This window comes from Phlebotomus papatasi, chromosome 2 (assembly GCF_024763615.1).
Source record: "Phlebotomus papatasi isolate M1 chromosome 2, Ppap_2.1, whole genome shotgun sequence".
In the NCBI taxonomy this organism is placed as follows: Eukaryota; Metazoa; Arthropoda; class Insecta; order Diptera; family Psychodidae; genus Phlebotomus; species Phlebotomus papatasi.
In genome coordinates, this window is record NC_077223.1 from 21,526,558 (window position 1) to 21,547,512 (window position 20,955).

Here is a 20,955-nt window from a genome sequence, read left to right on the forward strand (position 1 = left end):
TTATAACCTTTTAATGTTGAAATTGTATTTAGAATTTAAGAGGAAGTAAAAGTGATTTTTGGAAAAATAGTTTAAAATATAAACATTTATATTTGCACTAGACCATTATTGCAATACTTATTTTTTTTAATATGAAGCAATATAATTGTACCATTTAATGTTCAACAGAGTTCACCAAAATATAAAAAAAAAATATATTTGTATTTGAAAATTTTCCTCTATCTTACTGTGTTATCACACTTGCACACTAAAATTTTAATATGATTCACATTAATTGTCTCTGGTGAGAGTCCAAATATGTAATTTGCGTGTTTGAATCATTTTATATTCAAAATTTGATCTATTTGTTGATAAAAAGGTAGACTTGGCCCGCAAAATTTGATATAAATTGATTTATAGCATTAATGCGAAAAATTAATGCGATTTTCTCTTTAATTTTTTAATGTGAAAAATATTTATGCTTTAGGTAAATTTAAACTTATTTTTGCAGGCCAAATCCACTTCTTTATCAATAAATAGAAAAACCCCAAATATTAAGTGACTCAAAGACACAAATAACATATTTGAACGCTCACAAACGACAATTAGTGTGAATCACATTAAAATTTTAATGTGCAAGTGTGATAACGCCGTTAGAACGCTTTAAATTCCTAAATTATTATAACTATTTATATCGCTCCTTGGAAATTACAAGGGGCCAATTAATTTTCGGCAATTTCGGACTGAACAATTTATTCCTTTTTATTTGTATGAGCACTAATATAAACATCGAAAGTTTTATATTTTTGACTTTCAAAATGTGTTTTTTAATGAGTTAGTTAGCTCCTTGTCGTTCTAAGTGATATGCAAATTTTGCTGAGATTAGAATGACAAGGGATCAGCTTGCTTGAGTTAGTCCCCTGTTTCACAAAAATTTGAACGATGAATATATTTTGTGCCCCTTCAAACAAAATTATGCAAGTAATCAAAAAGATTAAAATTTTGAAAAACTTTTCTAATAACGAAATTTAATGACTTATATCATCTGAAAATTTATTAAATTGTTTTTCTAAGTGCATTAGAATCTCAAAATCGCAAAAAAAGTGAGTTGACCCCTTGTAATTTCCAAGGAGCGAGTTCCAATTTTAAGTACGCACTAATAAATAACCTGCCAATTGCTTTTTGCATACTTTCCGGCGAATAAAAACGGACTGTAAAATGCATTATTAAAAGGCTTATTTTTATTTCACTTTTCGCCGCACCAATTATGTCTCCGCCATATTCGCCGTCCCGTCAATTTTGTCCCGAATTTCGTGAATTGCCCCTCAGCCTCAGGGCGTACCCAGAACTTCAATAACTCTTTTTGATAAAAAAAAAAAACACACAAAAAATATAATGGGCAAAAATGTATCGAAACCGCAGTTTAACTTAACTGATTTTAGACTGGATACAATAGGATAGTATAACCAGTTGGTTGCCTTCAATGCTTTCAATCTTCAATACTGTTCTTCAAAACCGTTAATATACTAAAATATATCATAGTGTTTCTTTAGTGTTCCACGTCCGTCCGTGCGGTGTTAATTTTTGGGGGGAAAATGAAAAGACGGTTAATTTTGGTGGGAAAATGCGCCATTTTATAGCAAAATTCACGCTATAAAAGTAGTCGCTGAGTTTGACAAAAGCCCTCCTGTCTGCTGCGTGCGCCATCTGCGTCGGTGTGTTGTGTTTTTGTGTGTTTTCTAAATATGGCGGATGTTCTGAGAGCGGCGAGTGTTTATAATATCAATAGTGAGGGCAAATTGATAGAGCGCTTCAAAACACCAACAATATTTGTTATCTGTAGTTACGATCCACAAGGTCTCAGTGTTAAAATTGTACCCGGTGAGTGGGATTTGGGGTAAATTGGGTCGGGTGAAAAATTGGGGTATCGTTTTGACAGGTTGTGTCTTGTCGGCGTCTGAGTCTTTGTGTGCAAAAATTCTGCAAGACAAAAAAGTCCGAGAAATGGTTAGAAGATGCCGACAAGTCGCGAGTTGTTTTGGGTGTATTGGTGAGCCGCGAGGTGCTCATATTTTCAGCCACAAAACGTGGAAAATCCCCGAATTCTTAGCGCGACCTTGGATTGCCGGCACTAGCAGTTTCCGGAGTAGCTTGCCACTCCGGGGGCGGCTTTTGAGTCCCTTCTGGGCAATTTCTTGTCTTTCTTCTCCGCGTAATTACTGGAGGGATCCCTAGAGGATCTCCTAGCGCTACCAAATCCTAATTATGTCTTCTATCTTGGTCAGAATATGACGAAAGCCACAGCTTCGAGTTTCCCTTCAAGGCAAACACAGATACGGCTAAAATGGGTTCTCGTGGGCAGATTATTTCGCTTCAAGATGAAAATCTCTGCATAGTGTTCAATACAGACTCAGGTACGAGCCCCCTATTCCCCATTCTCCCAAGGCCATCCTCATAGAGTCCTCCATTGAAAATTTTCAGACGTCCGGAAGTTCCGGGAGCTGATCAATACGGTGAAGGGCAGACGAGCCAATTCAGTATTCTCCCAGCGAACGGAGGAATCCTCCGCCAATCAATATTTTCAGTTCTACGGATATTTGAGCCAGCAGCAGAATATGATGCAGGATTTTGTGAGGACTAGCACCTACCAGAAGGCAATTCATAGCAATATCAACGATTTTCATGTACGTTTACAATCTATTTTTTTTCTTTTTCTGCTTGTTTTTTTCCCCTGCTAAAATTTTCCATCAATCTCTCGGCGGAAAAACGCCCACACAAGAGCTTTTCATTAATATTTTATGGAGATTTTTCTTAAGCGATATTCTAAATTGCTTCGAGGATTTAATAACGAAAGACATAAAAGGGTTTTATTGAGAAAACATTAGAAATGCAAGAAACTTAAAAGAAAAAAAAATCGCAAGTCGCACATCCCATGCAAAAGTATCATAACTGGTTCATTACTGGCACTACTGGAGCACTATGTTTTATTTAATAAAAAAAATGCTGTGGTAAAGGAGAATGGGCAAAAATGTACGAGTGGATAAAAATCTGAAAAAATGTACAAACCTCTCGCCGATAAGACTTACGCCTTTAAGATTTACCGATAACCAAAAGGAACTGTCAGTTAATGGGTACACTGAGAAAAAAACGGGGGTGCGATTAACATTTTTTCCTCATAACTTTAACACTTTTCAGGTGTAAAATATATCAACATTTTTTAATGTTAATTTTACACATTTTTAAGGGTAAAATTAACATGAAAAAGGGTAACTTTAACCCCTAATATACCTAAAAAGGGTAATATTTACACCGATTTCGGATCAATACTGCAGGGTAAAATGAACATTTCCGGAATGTTATTTTAACTTTTTCGGATTTCTCTCAGTGATATACTGCCTTTTATTTTAGTTGAAGCAGTAATGAAAGTAGACATTGGGGGATATGCACAATAACCAGTTGATTTATTAATTCGTTAATAAATAAGAAAACCTATGCACAATAACCAGCTTACTTATTTTTAAATAAGTTACTTATTAAAATGGTCGTTGAAAGCTTAATTTCAAATTAATAAAGGTTCCTATGCACAGTACTGCACATTTTTATTAATTAATAAAATTTTTGATTCATAAACATGCTCCTCAAGAGGAGCTTATTAGACGTGTTATCGTCAAATTAAGTAGAAAAAACAATAGAAATTGATATATTTAACGAAGTAAATTACGATTTATGTTGTCTTATACAGTTTTACAGGTGATAACATTAAAATCAAGTACAACATTTTTCATGAGAAACTTAAAAAAATGCATTTTTTTTTATAATCAAGTGAAAATTTACCTGGGACTGTGAGGAAAAGGAGGCAAAATGGCAATAAATTTTACATATTCCAAAGAGGTTTTAATTTTAACAGTCTTGTTTTTAAAGATTTAGTGAACATACATAAACTTCATTTGAGAAATAATGGTCAGATTTCTTCTTATATATTATATTTACTGTAAATTGTTATAAATTTTCGCCTCTATTTTTTTCATTTTTTTTTTGAGCATTAATTACTCATTTTTATATACCAATAATGATTTAACAATTCTTTCAATTAATTTATAAATATTTTCAAATTCTGCGTTTATTCTCTGATCTTGCTTTATAATATTTTCTGACTATTCATTACTTTTTTTATCAAGTATTAGTGTAAAAAATTCCATAGGGGTCATGTGTTACAAAAAACGAATGAACATTTTCTTCTACAAATTAGTAATACTTTCTTTGCGAAATCCAGAAAGAAAATAAATGTTCATACAGCATTACTAAGATTTTCAACATCTCACAGTAAAAAGACGTAAAATAAACCCAAAAAATTATCTCTTGAATGCTTCAAAATGTACAAAATTCTTTAAATTGAAAAACCTCTCAAGTTTTTCTCAGCATTAGTCCGTAGAGTAGTCCGTAGAGCTTTCGGAACGTCATTTTCTGTGTTTGTGCATAGGTTTTCTCATTAATTAATAAATAAGCCTAATAAATCAGCTGTTACTGTGCATACTAGCCATTAATACTTTACCCAAATCCGGGATGTCTTTAAAATTATTACAGTAGACTCTCTCTCAATTGGGCATTTGGGGCAAAATGTCATCCGGTTTAGCGATAGAATTGAGCGTCACAAAGCCTTTGTAAATTCCACAAAAAGCGCTCAATTATAAAGAATCATGATAAAATAGGAAGAAATACAGCGAATTTGAGCAAATTTGCTTTATAATTAAACGTGAAATTTGTCAACAAAATTTTCCGCCCGATTGAAAAAGAGCCGATTGAGTGAGAGTCTACTGTACTAATTTTTCGGGAGTTTAAGAGAACTATGAAAAAACTAATAGAAGTTCCAAAATTCAAACTTGCCCACCTTACTACAAAAAGCCTCAATTTATGGAGTAAAATATTTATTTAAAGGATCTAAAATTTTAAGGAAATTTTGTAGATTTCGGAATAGAAATTCATTGTCCATTCATAACTGGTTGTCCTTGTGACCACTGAATTTTTCAAATGAAATAAATGCTAGGGTTAAGGACAATGAGCAAAAATGTACGCGCTGGAAAAATGTGAAAGATGTAAAAATGTACTAACCTCTCGCCAGGGATGGGCTTGGTCTAATTTTAAAGATATTAATGATTTATAGGGGAAAATGGGGCACCACCAAACAGAGATACCACCAAACACTGCGATTTTTTAAATTGATATAAGATTTTAGAGAATGACACTTATATGAAATCATAGATACTATAGGGATCCTTGTCCAGCGAAATAATGATCCACATAGTTCAAGTAATTTAGAAATAAGAAAATGAGAAAATAAGATGTTTTTTGGTGCCCCAGAAAGTGTTTATTAGTACCCCGGGTGGTTGGAAAAAAGCGAAAAATGCATGGTGATACAATTTTCCTTTTTACGGAAAATTGAACTGCTTCACATCATCCTTGTATACATTAATTAATATGCAGTTTATACCTAAGAGTATAACACGGGGTAAGCAACATGTTTCTAAAATTCACAGTTTTCTTAGGAAATTCAGTGAAAATCGCATCTTTCAAAAGTGTTTGGTGGTACCCCAGTTTCCCCTATAGTTTTCGGTAAAAACCCTATCAAAAAACACAAATTATAACTGTTTTTTTATAAGTTTTTCTCAAAATCTCTCCTTAAGTGGTCGACGTAGGGTACTTTACCTTATGTCCTTCGATTTTCACTGCTGACTTAACAATATTTCACAAATTATGCCGAAAAATCAAACAAAACACTTTGATATTTTCCTAGCAACTTTCATAAGAAACAGAGAAAATGACAACTAACCGTGTCAAGGTTATGAGTATCACGCATGTAATACATTTTTAAATTCTTCTTGCAAGTCACCCTTTGATTGTTTTATAACGACTTCTGCATTTTTAACTTCTAAAATAATTATAAAATTAGGCTTAATAATCTTTTTATCGAAAATCGAAATATTTATTTGATTTATTGGCCTCTGAGACCAAGATCAAGAAAATTTCACGATTTTGGTATTCTAAAATCAAAAAATCAAGATCAAGATGTCAAATCCGTCGAATATCTTGGAATCTTGAAATCCAAGACACAAACTGTGTGGATATCAAGATTTGCAATTCTGAAATCAATATTTCAAGATTTCAAGACGTCAAATTTCTTGTTTTCTTGAAATAATTCCAAGAACCTCTCGGAGGTGCTTGGAATTTTCAAGACAGTAACAATTTGAAAAGTTTTATATGGAAATGATTATTGATGAAGAATATTTCTATAAGATATAGTACAAAAAGAGAATTACTTAGAAAAATACTGTATTTTACCTTGTAATTCTAATTTATTCGAAATAGTACATATTTATAGATGTATACATATCGAAGTACACTACCCTAAGGATACTTGCAAAATAATCACATTTTGCATAAGCATTTCTTGGTTTATCACAGGTCACAAGTTTGGTTTGCACTTCCTGTACTCTCGTTTATGGCCTCTCATTTATTCTTTAATAACGTCCTATAATTAATTTCTCTAATTTATATTATGAAATTTCAACCCATTTAATAGAGGAAATTAAGGTATTTGTCAGAAGTGACGTTTAGTTAAGTGTGGAAAATCTTGAAATCTTGGTTCTTAGCTAAGACATTTTAAGTTCCATAAATATTTCGCGTCAGAATGCGAAATCTTGATTTTGGAAATATTTGACAGCTTGAAATTTTGATCTTGATCTTGGTCTCAGAATTGGGGCCATTATGAAGTTTTTAGGAAGGTGTCTCACATTCCACACTGCTTTGTTCCACTTTCCAAACTGTCTCGCTTTAGGTAAATTACTTTATTGATTTAATCCGTGGTAAAATATTGGACCGTTTTGCTCATTCTCCTTTTATGAAATATACGAGGGTAATTATTGCACTTTAGCATGGGATGCGCGCTAGGTGTTTAATGCCAAACTTCAATATGAAAGAAAAACTGCACAATTAACTTGTTCTTGAGCTAATTAACGTGGCAGTAGTCACGCAAATGAATAAGCTTTTGAGATGAGAGAGAGAGAGATTGATGGAGGTGGGGGAATGCGGGAAACAAATGGGGTGATGGGGATTACAAGAAGATGTCTCTAACTGTGGTGTCGCTGTCGACAGAACAAAATAGTATTAGACGTGGGTGCAGGCTCGGGGATTTTGTCCTTCTTTGCGGTACAAGCCGGAGCTCAGTTGGTTTATGCTGTGGAGGCCAGTAATATGGCCCAATATGCTGAGATGCTGGTGAATGCAAATCACCTTTCGGACAAGATTGTGGTGATAGCGGGGAAGATTGAGGAGATTGATCTGCCCCAGGAAGTTGATATCATAATATCGGAGCCTATGGGTTATATGTTGTACAATGAAAGGATGCTGGAAACGTATTTGCATGCCAGGAAATGGTTGAAGCCAGGTGGAAAGATGTTTCCATCACGTGGTGATTTACACGTGGCTCCATTTACGGATGAGGCACTGTACCTGGAGCAATTCAATAAGGCCAGTTTCTGGTACCAAACAAGCTTCCATGGGGTGGATCTCAGTCGTATCCGGACGGCTGCTATGAAGGAATATTTCAGGCAACCAATTGTGGATACCTTCGATATTCGGATCTGCATGGCCAAATCGGTGCGCCATGTGGTGGATTTTCTCAGCGCCGAAGAGACTGATTTGCACCGCATTGATATTCCATTGGAGTTTCATATTCTGGAAACTGGCACTTGTCATGGCCTGGCATTTTGGTTTGATGTAGCCTTTACCGGGTCTACACAGCAAATTTGGCTGTCGACATCACCGACGGAACCATTGACACATTGGTATCAAGTTCGATGCCTCCTGCAGACACCAATTTTTGCCAAGGAAGGTCAAATGTTGACAGGACGTGTCCTTCTGGCTGCAAATAATCGGCAGAGTTATGATGTCACCATGGAACTCAAATTGGAGGGTACTTCAATTACGTCCAGCAACACATTTGACCTCAAAAACCCGTACTTCCGCTATACTGGGGCAACGGCACCTCCGCCACCCGGAAATAATACCACCTCGCCCTCCGAGGCCTTCTGGACCCAATTGGATGCCCAGGGAGCACGCAATGCAGTCAATCTCGTCAATGGGATTTCAGTGAATGGACTTGGAGAGGCTTCAATGGACATTGGGCAGCCGATTCTAAATACCAATCTCATTGGACTCGGTGAGTTTTAATTCTTCTATTTTTTTTTTCTCTCTCTTTTATTTTTGTTAGTGATTCTGTTGAGATTAAAGTGCAAAAGAGAAAATTAAAGTTCAGCAAATATTTTTAAAGTTTTTAAATATTTTTTCAATATATTTTTAATTTCACTTGATGAATTTCGACCAGAAAACAATGGAAGGTTTTGAAAAGTGGATGGCATTGTAAATATTCCAAATAATTTCGATTGCAATCAAAAGGAATTCTTGAAAAAGTACACAAAGGATAAATTTCTGAAAATAATAATTATGAAAATTAAAAAAAAAATCACTATGAATTTATTAAATAAAATACCCGATGCAACTGACTATTGACCCAAATATTTCACAAATTTCATTGATAACAATCATTGTTTTTAATAAATTGAATTTGTTGATTTTGAACACAGCGAAAAGGGAATTATAAATGGCCATAGGGGAAGTGCTCATAATTTTGGACAGTCTGCTTATAAGCATCGAAGTTCCAAGTTTGAAGTGCGATATTTTCTATACTAATTGACATTTCTTGTTACTCTCTTTTCAGAAGGATTGTTTAGAAACTTAGCTAGCTATTTATCGTCTTATTTTTATTAAAATTAGTTTTAATACGTTTAAAAATGAATTGATAAGTAGAGGTGACCTTGGCTCTTATTTTGGACAACTTGTTTATTAATTTGTCCAACTTGGCTGTAAATTTGGACAGCTAATCCGCCTCAATAGGATGCCCATTGTTCTTCATTTGACGAACCAATCTTACCAAGTCCTCTTCCTGTTCATGTAAGGGAAACGTAGAATGTCACAAGAAGCCCGGAAACTTTCCATATCATTCATTAAAGTGAGTTGACTTCGGTGCTCCAAGTACGTGCGGATTCGCTCATTCCCTGACCTTTCCGGGAGCCTTTCAAGGCATTTCTCGCTACATCTCTTTCGTAGAGATGATGCTCCTTTGTTTCTCCAGGCATTTGTCCAACCTAGTCATCACAAAAGCTAAAACTTCACGAAATTTCGTGAGAAAAACACCTGTCCAAAATAAGAATCATCACCTCACTGGTGAATGTCTTAAAAAATTTCTCATTTTTCACACGAAAAATATAATTCATAAGGCAAATCTCACTTCAGGTCCAATGTACAAATCACCGCTAACGTGAATCAACAAAATATTCAATGAATATTTAATAATATCACTGAAAAACAGCCAGGAAAAATTGTTAGTACTTCACCACAGCTAAACAAGACTGAAGTAAACACGAAAATCTGTCATATTTCTCGTAAGCAATTGCTCACACTGCATTTTCAATAACGCAATTTCAACTCAAATCATATTCAAAATTTAACATACTTATTGTTAAAATCTTCCAAAAAGAACAAATATTTAGATAGAATTCATTATTCATCAAATATTGGAATAAAAATCCATCATTTTAATCAATTTATTTTTAGTGGCCAATTTTATCCTCAAAGTGTCCAAATTTAGAAACTGTCCAAAATTATGAGCCTTTCCCCTAAATAAATAAATTTAGAGTAGCAAAAAATCTTAAACTAAAAATTCTCTTCTCTTTCTTAACCCTTTAACGACGAGACACTTTTTACGGACTGAAAATCAACAATAAAAATTAAACTGAGAAACATAATCAATGATAAGTCTTACATCTAACCTTGGAAAGTCCTACAGAGTCTGACTCGGTGTATTTTGTGCTTCTATATGAACGATAGGTACAAAAATAGCCCATAAATTTAAGTAATTTTTCTGACAATACCAATGAATAATATTTTTCTCTTTAATGAAAAATACTATGTATGAGTATTGTAGTTTTTATTGCCAAAAGGGTTTTGCTTAAAAAAATTGGAAGTTTTAAAAATAAATAAAATCAATTATGAATTTGAACATTTAAAAATTCGCAAAATTCGCCATTTTGAGCTTAAATGTTTATTACATAGCAAATAGCTAGAGGCTTGCAAGAAATATTCTAGAGTCTTTCAACCTTCTACTTTACAATTATGTACAGATATAAGAAAAAAATATCTTTAGGTAGTCTGGAAAAATTATTTTCTTTATGGAACACCGGTGTTCCAATCGTTCTTAAAGTGTTAAAAGATTTATATAAGTCTATTGCACTCTTTCGGTCTCAAAATTGGACTGAACTAAATTTCATTTGGTGTGATGATCAAAAGAAGAAGGAGAGTACAGAAGAGTAGGATAGATATATACTAAACTTTTGAGACAGAAAAAAGATTCTTTCTCAAAAGATTTGCACAAGTGTATCCTATTCTTTCGAACACGAAATTGGATTAAACTAAATTTAATTTGGTGTGATGTTCAAAAGAAGAAGAATAAGAGTGCGAAAGAGTAGGATATATATCTTCAAAGGTTTTAAGAAAGAAAGGGATGTGAATTTTGCCTTTATGAAATTTTCCTGATCTAAAAGGTGTGCCGAAGGCATAAAAACCAAGATTCTTCGCAATCTCATCTACTAATAATTCTACCAAAATTTCATGTCCTCCGATCGGGCCCAAACTGTGTTTGGTAACTTCTTGATCACGAATATATGGATGGATAAAAAACGGTCCCGTCCGTCCATTACTCTGACCGTTAATGTTCGAAAATTGACCGGCCTTTGTCTCCGGTTCGAATGAACATTTTGAGCTAAATTTTGGGTTTTTGGTTTCGTCTCGATGAGCACTTTCAGATAGAAGTTCAAAAAGACACTACAGGTGGCGCTTCGATAGCGTAAAAATTTATCAAAATTCAAACTCATTTTTCTCAAAAAAAAAAAAAAAAGTGTGCAAGTTGATCAATTTTTAGAGTGTTGTAGTCTAGTCTATGAAGTTTACAAAAAGTGACGTGGGTTCGCTGTGGTTACAATAGTGAGTTTAGAACTTCGAAAATCCCTTTTATAAGCCTTTTCAAATGGCGTTGTCACACTTTTAAATTTTTTAAAATTCAATCAATTGAAATTTTACATTGGAAATCGAAATTTCAATTTCAAATTGGAGTTTCAAATGGCAGAAAGTGACAATTATATCTAGTTTCAGTTTAAAAGAGTAAGAGGTAAGTTTCAAACGTTTTAATTTCCCTGAAAAGGGTATGCCAGTGCCATGAGGTTATTTACTTTTCTTCCCTTACCTCTCTTCAATTTTTTTTGAGTTATCAAGGACAGTTTGAACTATTTTTTTTTAAATTTTAGATAATTTTATTTATTTATTTATTTCGTATACTGCTTTTGAACTAAAGTCTCTGAAAGCAAAAATTTTGACAGATATTGGTGTTCAAGATATTCAATGTTTGTGTCATAGCGGTTATAGCGGCCACTACAGTCTTAGCGTTGGTAACCAACCTTCAGAGTAAAACGGTGGAAAACACTTTTTGTTGAGGTTGTATGAGCCATCTGCATATTGAGAGATATATATTCGAATAGATATGGATAGATAATTGTCCATTCCATTTATTTACTCTAATTGACCTTGAATTATTCCTTTTGATAATTTTTCAAGGTCATCAATGAAAAATGCAGTATAGAGTGGATTTCTTAATCGATTGGGACAAATTTGGATTTATTTAAAAAGTCTTGGAGCATCGAACCGCTTTTAATCAGTTTTAATCGCCTGTGAAAGCCGTTTTATGAAATTTTATTCCGATTTTCAGGAAACTTATGGTATTAGTAGGAAAAAATGCGTAATACTTTCGTGATATCGGGAACTCAGTCCACTATTGTCTGACTGCTAATCAATTTTATTCACGAGGTCAAATATGTCAGAAAGCTTTGACGATTGATCCCATTAAAAATGCTTTTAAAATTTTAATTCTTTTTATTTGCGATTGTTTTTTTTTTGTTATTTTATTTTACAAATCAAGATTATTGGTTTATCTCTATCGACAATGAGAAAATAGATAGCAATGGTTATTCCAAATCATTGATTTTCATTGTTTTTCATGAAAAAAAGCTTGATAGGATTTTTTTCGAAAATTTTCAATGCAATTCGAACTATTTTAGTATATTTCATTACATTGCAAGCGTGATTTCATGTATATCCATTTATATTTCGCGATAGAAATGGGAATATCGTGTTGAAAAAGCCATTCGCGGGTGGTGAAAATTAATAGAAGTTATTGAGTTTTACGAGAGCTTTCGACTAGATTGGACTTTATTGGATGTATTTGTGAAAAAAAAAAATTCCTGGAAAAAATGTTACTCTTCTACCTTATAACTTGCAATATATTTCTCAGGAAGAAAAAATTGGGGCGATTTTTCAATAAATTTAAATAAAGTGAAGAATGGTTGAATGCTAAAAATTAGTTTTTATTGAAAAAAAAAAAAAACAAATCAATTATTTTAATTGAAAAGAGTGTACTTTCAGTTTTTCTCAAGAAGATAGTGGATTTTAATTAAATTTAATTGGAGATTTTTTTACGTTAAAATTGACACAATCAATTGAATTTTTTTTCATCCTTTTGCTTTTCTGACTAATTAGTTCTCAATCTCTTTGGGATTTTTGTATTTGAAAGGTTTGGAAGAATTCAGAAAATGGATGAAATAGTGGAGATGCAAAATGTAAAAAAATTCTTAAAGAAATCACTGTGGATTCTTTGCGTGCAATGAGCTTCTAAAGCTCTCAAAAGAATCTTTCGAGTGAATTTGTTAGCATCCTTTCTCCGGAGTCAAGAAGAAACACTTGTGAGTTATGTTTATTTTGTCTTTTTTTTTATTTTTCATCGTCTGAAGCAAATTCTTCGTTTTATCTTTTTTTTATCAGCTCTAGGAAGAATTTCTAGAGATATAGTAGTTTCCTTGGAAAGATGATATTTCTTTAGATGTATTTATGTAAGTATTGCTTCCTTTATGATAGAATGATAGCGATACAGTTTTTATAAAATACACTATGGGCTAAATATACATTTTGAACTATAAATTCATGATTGGATCAGATTGGGCAGTATTTTGGTAAAAATGGTCAATAAAAATCAAGTTTGATACGTTATGGCGATCGCACAACTTTTTAATTGAGTGAAATTCAATCTACTGAAAGTTCACTTCTTGCTCTTTCAAACTGATTCAGATATAATTGTCTCTTTATGTTAAAGAAAAATTGAAATTGAAAATGAAATTGACATTTCAATTATCATTTGATGAAAAAGGACAATTGTAACTGATTTTCTTTGAAAAGTAAGAAGTAAAACTTAAATTAATTGAATCTCATTCAATTGGAAGCATTGCGAGCACTAGAGTCTCTGGGACCGCTTTTTCATTCGGTAAATTTCATAAAATCAAAATTCGTATCCCTTTCTTACTAAAATGTTTTGTATGTCTATCCCACTCTTTCTTACTCTTCTTCTTGTTTTAAACATCAGAACAAATTGAATTTACAGTTAAACTCTCAAATTCGGGCATTTGGGACCGAAACGTCACCCGAATTGGAGAGAAATTCGGACGTCAAACTGTTTGAAATGCAACGACTTTTTGTTATATCAAGTTTACATGCCGATATTTAACTTAAATTCCATAAAAAAAACCCTTAATAATGGAATATAACATCATAACTAAGAAAAACCATGGAAGATTTGAGCATATTTGCTTCTCTTAACAAGAATAAGCAAATGTGAGAAATATCAATAATTTTTGCACGGATGCAACTTTTTAGCAGATTTGGATGCCTAATCTTGCTTTGGAAGTTCTGTAGAGGCTCCTATTTTTTTTCTCCATGTGTTTTTGCGATATTTACTACCCACTATGTCAGAAAAAGTGGTCTTCGGATTCTGGAAATCTTTGCAGCCTTTCTCCATGAGATTTTCTCCTTATCAGTTACTAACTGCTGTTGCAACTATTTCTCCGGGCACTTAAGGATCTTTACCGTCCTTGTTAACATGATTTCATTGCACAAAAACCACCAAATTCATTCACAAAAATCAACTTGTCCAAGATTTCATAAAACTTGTTTTGAAAGCAACACGGAATTAATTCACTTTTCTATCCTTTTTAAATGTAATATCACAAATATTTTTTATTCACCTTTTAAATGGATGTATGTCCTTCGATTTTCACTATGGACTTCATAATATTTCACAAATTATGCCGAAAAATCAAACAAACGACTTTGATATTTTTCTAGCAACTTCCATAAGAAACAGAGAAAATGACAACTACTGTGTCAAGTTTATCACGCATGCAATACATTTTTTAAATTCTTCTTGCAAGTCACCCTTTTATTGTTTTATAACAATTTTGCATTTTTAATTTCTCAAATAATCACAAAATCAAATTTAATAATCTTTTTATCGAAATTGATTTATTATCAAGTTTTTTAGGAGGTGTCTCACATTCCACACTGCTTTGTCCCACTTTTCAAACTGTCTCGCTTTAGACAAATTACCCTACAGTAAATTTTTTCCATGATTCCTTCCTTACAAGATTATGTAAGATAAATTACGAGTTATTTATGCTATTAGTGGATCCCCTCCCCCCGCAATCTACTATTAAAGTCCCTCAGATCCTTATTTCAAACTCCGGAGAATTCCGTTCAGGAATAGTAAGACCTTACTCAGGGGGGTGACATTGACATTACCTCTAAAAAATGCGACCAGTTTTAGTGTAAATTTTTTCCTGTGTTTGTACACATTTCACGAGATATCTCCGAAACTACGTAGGTTGCCAATTTGGGGTTTTCGGTTGCCTATTCAGTATTAAGTTGGATTTTATTTTGTATTTGTATTTTTTGCTAATTCATTCCACAATGACTGAAAACAGCTAATAAACTCCAAAGTTTTTTCGGCACACTAGAAATATATGGGAAACATAGGAAATGTCATGCCCCTACCTTACTCAATGAATCTAATTTAGGATTGTAGTAGGATTGTTTACAAAGAAAAGTTGATAATAGGGTGGAATCATCACTTCTCGCGAGTGCCCCACTTCTCGCCACTTATATTGAAATCGCTATTTTTCACGATTTGTGAAATAAATGAGCCGCAAAGTTACTTGTATTTTTATTGCTGCTACGTATAGAGTCGAAAAACACTCATTTTTTGTTTTGAATTTAAATGTTTGAGCATTTTTTAGAGGAATATTTTAAGCAAGTGCATCGAATCCAATATTTCTTACCAAATATAGTAAGTGTCATGAAACTTTTATCGAACAAAATTTCCGATTTTGAATTAATAATTTGTCTATTGAACATTTAATTACGTTCGACGAATACATAAAATTTGTATTTAGTTAGTTAATATTTCATTTTATATTATTTTATGGCGGAAAGTGGTAATATTCTAAAATTGATTCACCACCTGTCGCCATAGCTTTTCAATAGGCGACGCTAACTTTACTTCATAGAATCTAAGTTGTCAAATCTACTTTGTTTACTTTCTGCAATAGTCTAATAATTTGATTTTTCAAATAAAAGTGAAGAAAAATCCTTTAACCCATTCCTTACCATGGTATTATACATCATACGCAAATTGAGTGATTTTTGATGATTTGTATCTGGGCAATTTTTATCCGAATTGCTGTCGAGAATGGATTTTTAGTAACGTTAGTTATTCAATTACTTTAGAAAAATAGTCCGACAGAGATGAAATTACATTTTGTTATTATTTTCTTACTTCGCGGAAGGTCATGCAACATTTTTGCTCAAAATGGCGGACGGAAAATACGACATATCGTTGAATTTGTTAAAATTGGCCTCTTTCCTCTTTTCTGATTTGAATTCTAGTTCCAAATTGGTGTTCTTGGATAGTCACTCTATCTAAAGTAAAAGGGTTTGTAATGAATTAATGCACAGAATTTAAATTCAGTGACCGTTAAGACGTGTGTTTGACAGAGGCTCCCCGCGCCCCCATATGAGATAAAAAAATTTTCTTTTCAAAAAATTCATCTACTAATCTGTAGGAAACTAATCCCAAAATATGAACATTCTATCTCAAGTATTTCTTAATGTGGTTAATGTGAGTAATAATAAGGTGATCATGACGGGAAAGAAATGCTAAATGTATTCTTTGCATATTATTGCTAAAAAAAATCGAGTTTGAACTTTTCCAAGTGGGTGGCGAGAAGTGGTTACAGAACTGGCGAAAAGTGGTAAAAAGTGGCGACGAAGTGGTTATTTTTGCATTGTTAATAAAAATCAGTTTTTTATGTACTCCCGCGTTGAATTGTAGGACAATTGTTTTGAAGAATCCAGAGCCAATATATCTAAGTAGCTTTGTGTCAAATTTGAGTTATCTGATAATAAGGAATCAAAAGTTATAATACAATTAATTTCACTTTTTCGTAAAAGTGGCGATAAGTGGTTACTCCACCCTACAGGAGCACTTGAGAGCAATAAAGTGCTAAAAAACATGTTTATTTTTCATTGGAAAAGGTTATTCACGAGATGTTTGTGGTATGTGGGTATTTCTGGTCAACAAGTCAGAGACAATTAGCTCCACATTAAAATTCCCCAGAACTTCATTTTTTCATGTTAATGTAGGGTAAGAATCAGTCCTGTCTAGATTTCTGTCCAAACTAAATAAATTTTCTCTATCGGCTCTGTGAGCGGAGTAAAGGGGCTGGCTTCAAATAGCTCCATGTAAAAGGAGAACTTGCCATAGGGTAAGTGCTCATAATTTTGTCCAGTTTCTTATTTTGGACACTTTGAAGATAACATTGGATACTAAAAATAAATTGATTAAAATGATGGATTTTTATTCCAATATTTGATGAAAAATGAATTCTATCTAAATATTTGTTCTTTTTGGAAGATTTTAACAATAAGTATGTTAAATTTTGAATATGATTTGAGTTGAAATTGCTTTGTTGAAAATTCAGTGTGAGCAATTGCTTACGAGAAATATGACAGAACTTCGTGGCTTACTTCAGTCTTATTTAGTTTTGGTGAAGTACTAACAAAGTTTGTTCGCTGTTTTTGAGTGCTATTATTGAATATTCATTGAATATTGTGTTGATTCACGTTACTGATGATTTGTACATTTGACCTGAAGTGAGATTTGCCTTGTGAATTATATTTTTCGTGTGAAAAATGGGAAATTTTTTAAGACATTCACCAGTGAGGTGATGATTCTTATTTTGGACAGGTGTTTTTCTCACGAAATTTCGTGAAGTTTTAGCTTTTGTGATGACTAGGTTGGACAAATGCCTGGAGAAACAAAGGAGCATCGTCTCTACGAAAGAGATGTAGCGAGAAATGCCTTGAAAAGCTCCAGGAAAGGTCAGGGAATGAGCGAATCCGCACGTACTTGGAGTATCGAAGTCAACTCACTTTAATGAATGATATGGAAAGTTTCTGGGCTTCTGTGACATTCTACGTTTCCCTTACATGAACAGGAAGAGGACTTGGTAAGATTGGTTCATAAAATGAAGAACAATGGGCATCCTGTTGAGGCGGATTATCTGTCCAAATTTATAGACAAGTTGTAAAAATTAATAACCAAGTTGTCCAAAATAAGAGTCAAATTCACCTCTACATATCAATTCATTTTTAAACGTATTAAAACTAATTTTAGTAAAAATGAGATGATAAATAGCTTGCCAAGTTTCTAAACAATCCTTCTGAAAAGAGAGTAACAAAAAAAGTCAATTAGTATTGAAAATATCGCACTTCAAACTTGGGATATCGATGCTTATATGCAGACTGTCCAAAATTATAAGCACTTCCCCTAGAGGTGTCGAGGAAATAGTCGAGACAGGAACCAAGGCAGAAAAGTCGATAATGCAGTAGCACTTAAGAACAGTAAAATGTTAGAAAAACGCGTGTTCATTTTTTCATCGGAATAGTACCATTACATCTTCCAATTTGAGCTAATGATGAACCGTACGGTTAAATTGAGTTTACAGTTTGACGGATAAATATTCATACAAATACCTTGAATTTGAAGGGGCTATTACAATATCATTGAAATTGATAAAATGATAATTTGAAAATGATATTGAGTATATTGAAACAAATGATTAGCAGCGTGGAATTGCAATAAATAGTCATCAGATCAAATTAAAAATTATTGAGCCTAAGCAATAGGCAGAAATTGATACAAATGCTAAGCAGTATTTGCAACTGTTGCAGGCAATCAATCCAACATAATACATCCAGGATGCATTCCGAGCACTGGGCGAGTGCAGAACAGCATGAATTCGTCGGGTGGCATGGGAAACTCCCTGGGTACAGGCTATCTACCATCATCCGTGTCCGCCGTAATGAATATGGTGGGTGGCACTAGCAACAATTTTCTCTCAACATCGACGTTGCAGCAGCAAAATTTAATCAATGGAGCTATCTATAGGCCCAAATAGATGCACAAGGTAGGCCCCACCATACCCCCCGCCCCCCGCAAAACCTCCTCCATCCAGAAAATTGATTGCAAACCACGCGATGAATGAGAAAAGTAGGGCACGGCAGCATATTTTTCGTCTTTGAGAGTAATTTTTGAGGACAAGAAAAGAGATTCAAATCACTTGCGAGAGATAATGCGGAAAAAAAAGTCTTTCACAATGATTAATGATTTTTTTAAAATGAAATCACTACTTATAGATTTATTAAAATAATTCTTGACTCAAGGAAGAATATTTATCAAATATTCACAATTTTACTATTTAAAAAAAAAACAAGAAAATTTCAATGCAGAAGAGTAATGCAAAAAAAAGCGTCCTTTAAATAAAGAATGAAAGAGTGAAAAAAGGAGGAATAACTGATGGAAAATCTCTGAAAGAAAAAAAAACACACACATTTTAATTTTATTGTGACCCGTGAAATTAGCAGAAAATGAAAAATTTCAGGACAAGTGATGAAAATAAAAAATTCGTAGGAATTTTTAGGATTACAATTTACATAAATTATCTAGGCATGTAATTAAAAAAAAAAACAAGAAAAAAAACAAAAAGGAAAAGTTACATTGACAAAATATTTAGGCATAATTGTGCAAAAATTTTCCATTATTGCTTGAATACGAAAAAAAACACATTTTTAATTAAAAGTTTTGTCACGCTCAATAAAAAAAAGAAGAAGTGAAGAAAAACGACGGAAAATCTCTTTAAAAACAAATACCTATATTTCTTTTTCAATTTACGAAATGCATTTTTTCAGGAGATTTAGTTTTTTTTTTTTAATGTTTTAATATAATCTTTTTACTTATGACAAAAAAAAACATCATTGTTGTGTTGTTGCAATGTTCTTCAAAATTTTTATCTTGGCTGACTTTTGATTTATGAAAATTGAGAAAGAGAGAGACAGAGGACAAGTAGAAAAATTCAAAAAGGTAGAAAAGAAACTTCTTAAAATTATTAGATGAAAATTACTATGTAGAATTTTTCTTTACATTTGAAAACTTTTGTTTAAAAACTATAACAAAGAGATAAAAGAATAATGGAGAAATGGATTTGAGAGAGAAGAGATTCACATTGAAGGAAGAGTAATTAAAAGAAAAGAGAAAAAAAACATCAATATTAGAAATTTTAATAAAAAAAAGTAAGTAATTTATTGAAGAACATTTCAAAAATAAAGACATTCTCAGAAGTGTGCAGCTCTAATTTTGTGCTATTCGTCAGATTTGTCCTTAGTGTTTCCCATCCCAAAAAGACAAAATTCCAAATCAATTTCGATTTTGGGTAACACAAAATAATTAGACGATTGGCGTATTGTGATTGTAAATGCAAAAGCAGCTCCTGAATCCTCCGTTGGCGCAGATGATTGGAAAATGGGGCGGAATAATTACGAAGGTTGACTCTGTGGGTGAATTGAGGAGTTATCTCAGAAATTGTGAAATGCTGACAGTTCCCTTGGGACTTCCCATTAAATTGCAAATAGGAATTGAGTGGGGATTGAGGGTAGGAGATGTCAAATTGATCGCTAATGCGTGTCTCCAATCATTTGCCTGATGATTCTTCAACTCAACCTGGTGGGCAATGCAGAGTTCACTTCGAGGGACATTAAGGAGACAGTGAGTACACTAAATCATTTTCAGTGAAATGTGAGGTCTTTAGAACTTTGCAGTTTCGATTTAATAGCGCTAGAGGCCGCTGGCGTTTCAGTGTGAGTACGTTGAACAGATAAAGGACCCTGTAGCCGATCGGCCGCAAAGTTTCACAGTAACAGAAAATTCCTTGGAATTTGTCTTCTATTTTTCCGGGAGAGTTTCCGTGGAAATAAAGGCTAATATTCCGATTGGAATTCTGCGGAGTTATCAGCTTTTTTCGCGTGAATTTCCTGGAAAAAAAGTCCGAGGAATTTTCTTGCAATTATCTAAGAGCATTCCGTGGAAATTGATTCAAAACTTCCTTTGAATATTCCGAGTATATTTTCTGATATCGTTCCGACCAAGACTCCATGGAAGTGAGCGCGAAAATTTTGCAATTATTTTTCGCCCTAACGCTATAATTCTTGCGAGCTAGACATACTCAAATGAAAGATATGGTAGCAATATTTTCAATTCAAAAGTAGAACAATTGAGTGTTCGTCTGATAGATGAACACTTTCCCAGTTCTAAGCTGCCAATTGGCACTGATCGTCCATATATGTGGATGTTTTTTTCTGGAAATTCTCTATGAAAGTTCCAAGAAATTTTTAATCAATTTTTGTAATTATTTTGAAGAAAAATATATTTAAAAAATCCACTGGAAAAGTCGTGGAATTCCGTAATATTAAACCACGGAAGCCTCTAATGTAGATTTCCACGGAGAATTTTGTGGAAATAAAGAGGATCCTTCCAAATTTTTAAAGGGCTGACTGCCGATTATACGCTAATAATCCATAGGAAAAGTCGTGGAAATA

The 20,955-nt window shown here is 33.2% G+C and overlaps 1 protein-coding gene across 1 annotated transcript; it reads left to right on the forward strand.

Moving 5' to 3' along the window:
* The first annotated feature begins 1,512 nt into the window (after window positions 1-1,512).
* On the forward strand, window positions 1,513-19,527 carry LOC129803013 (histone-arginine methyltransferase CARMER). The gene is made up of 5 exons (XM_055849308.1): window positions 1,513-1,860; window positions 2,265-2,393; window positions 2,461-2,663; window positions 7,129-8,194; window positions 18,256-19,527. The coding sequence occupies exons 1-5, from the start codon at window positions 1,725-1,727 to the stop codon at window positions 18,480-18,482; spliced, it is 1,761 nt and encodes a 586-aa protein (XP_055705283.1). The 5' UTR covers window positions 1,513-1,724; the 3' UTR covers window positions 18,483-19,527.
* Window positions 19,528-20,955: the final 1,428 nt, after the last annotated feature.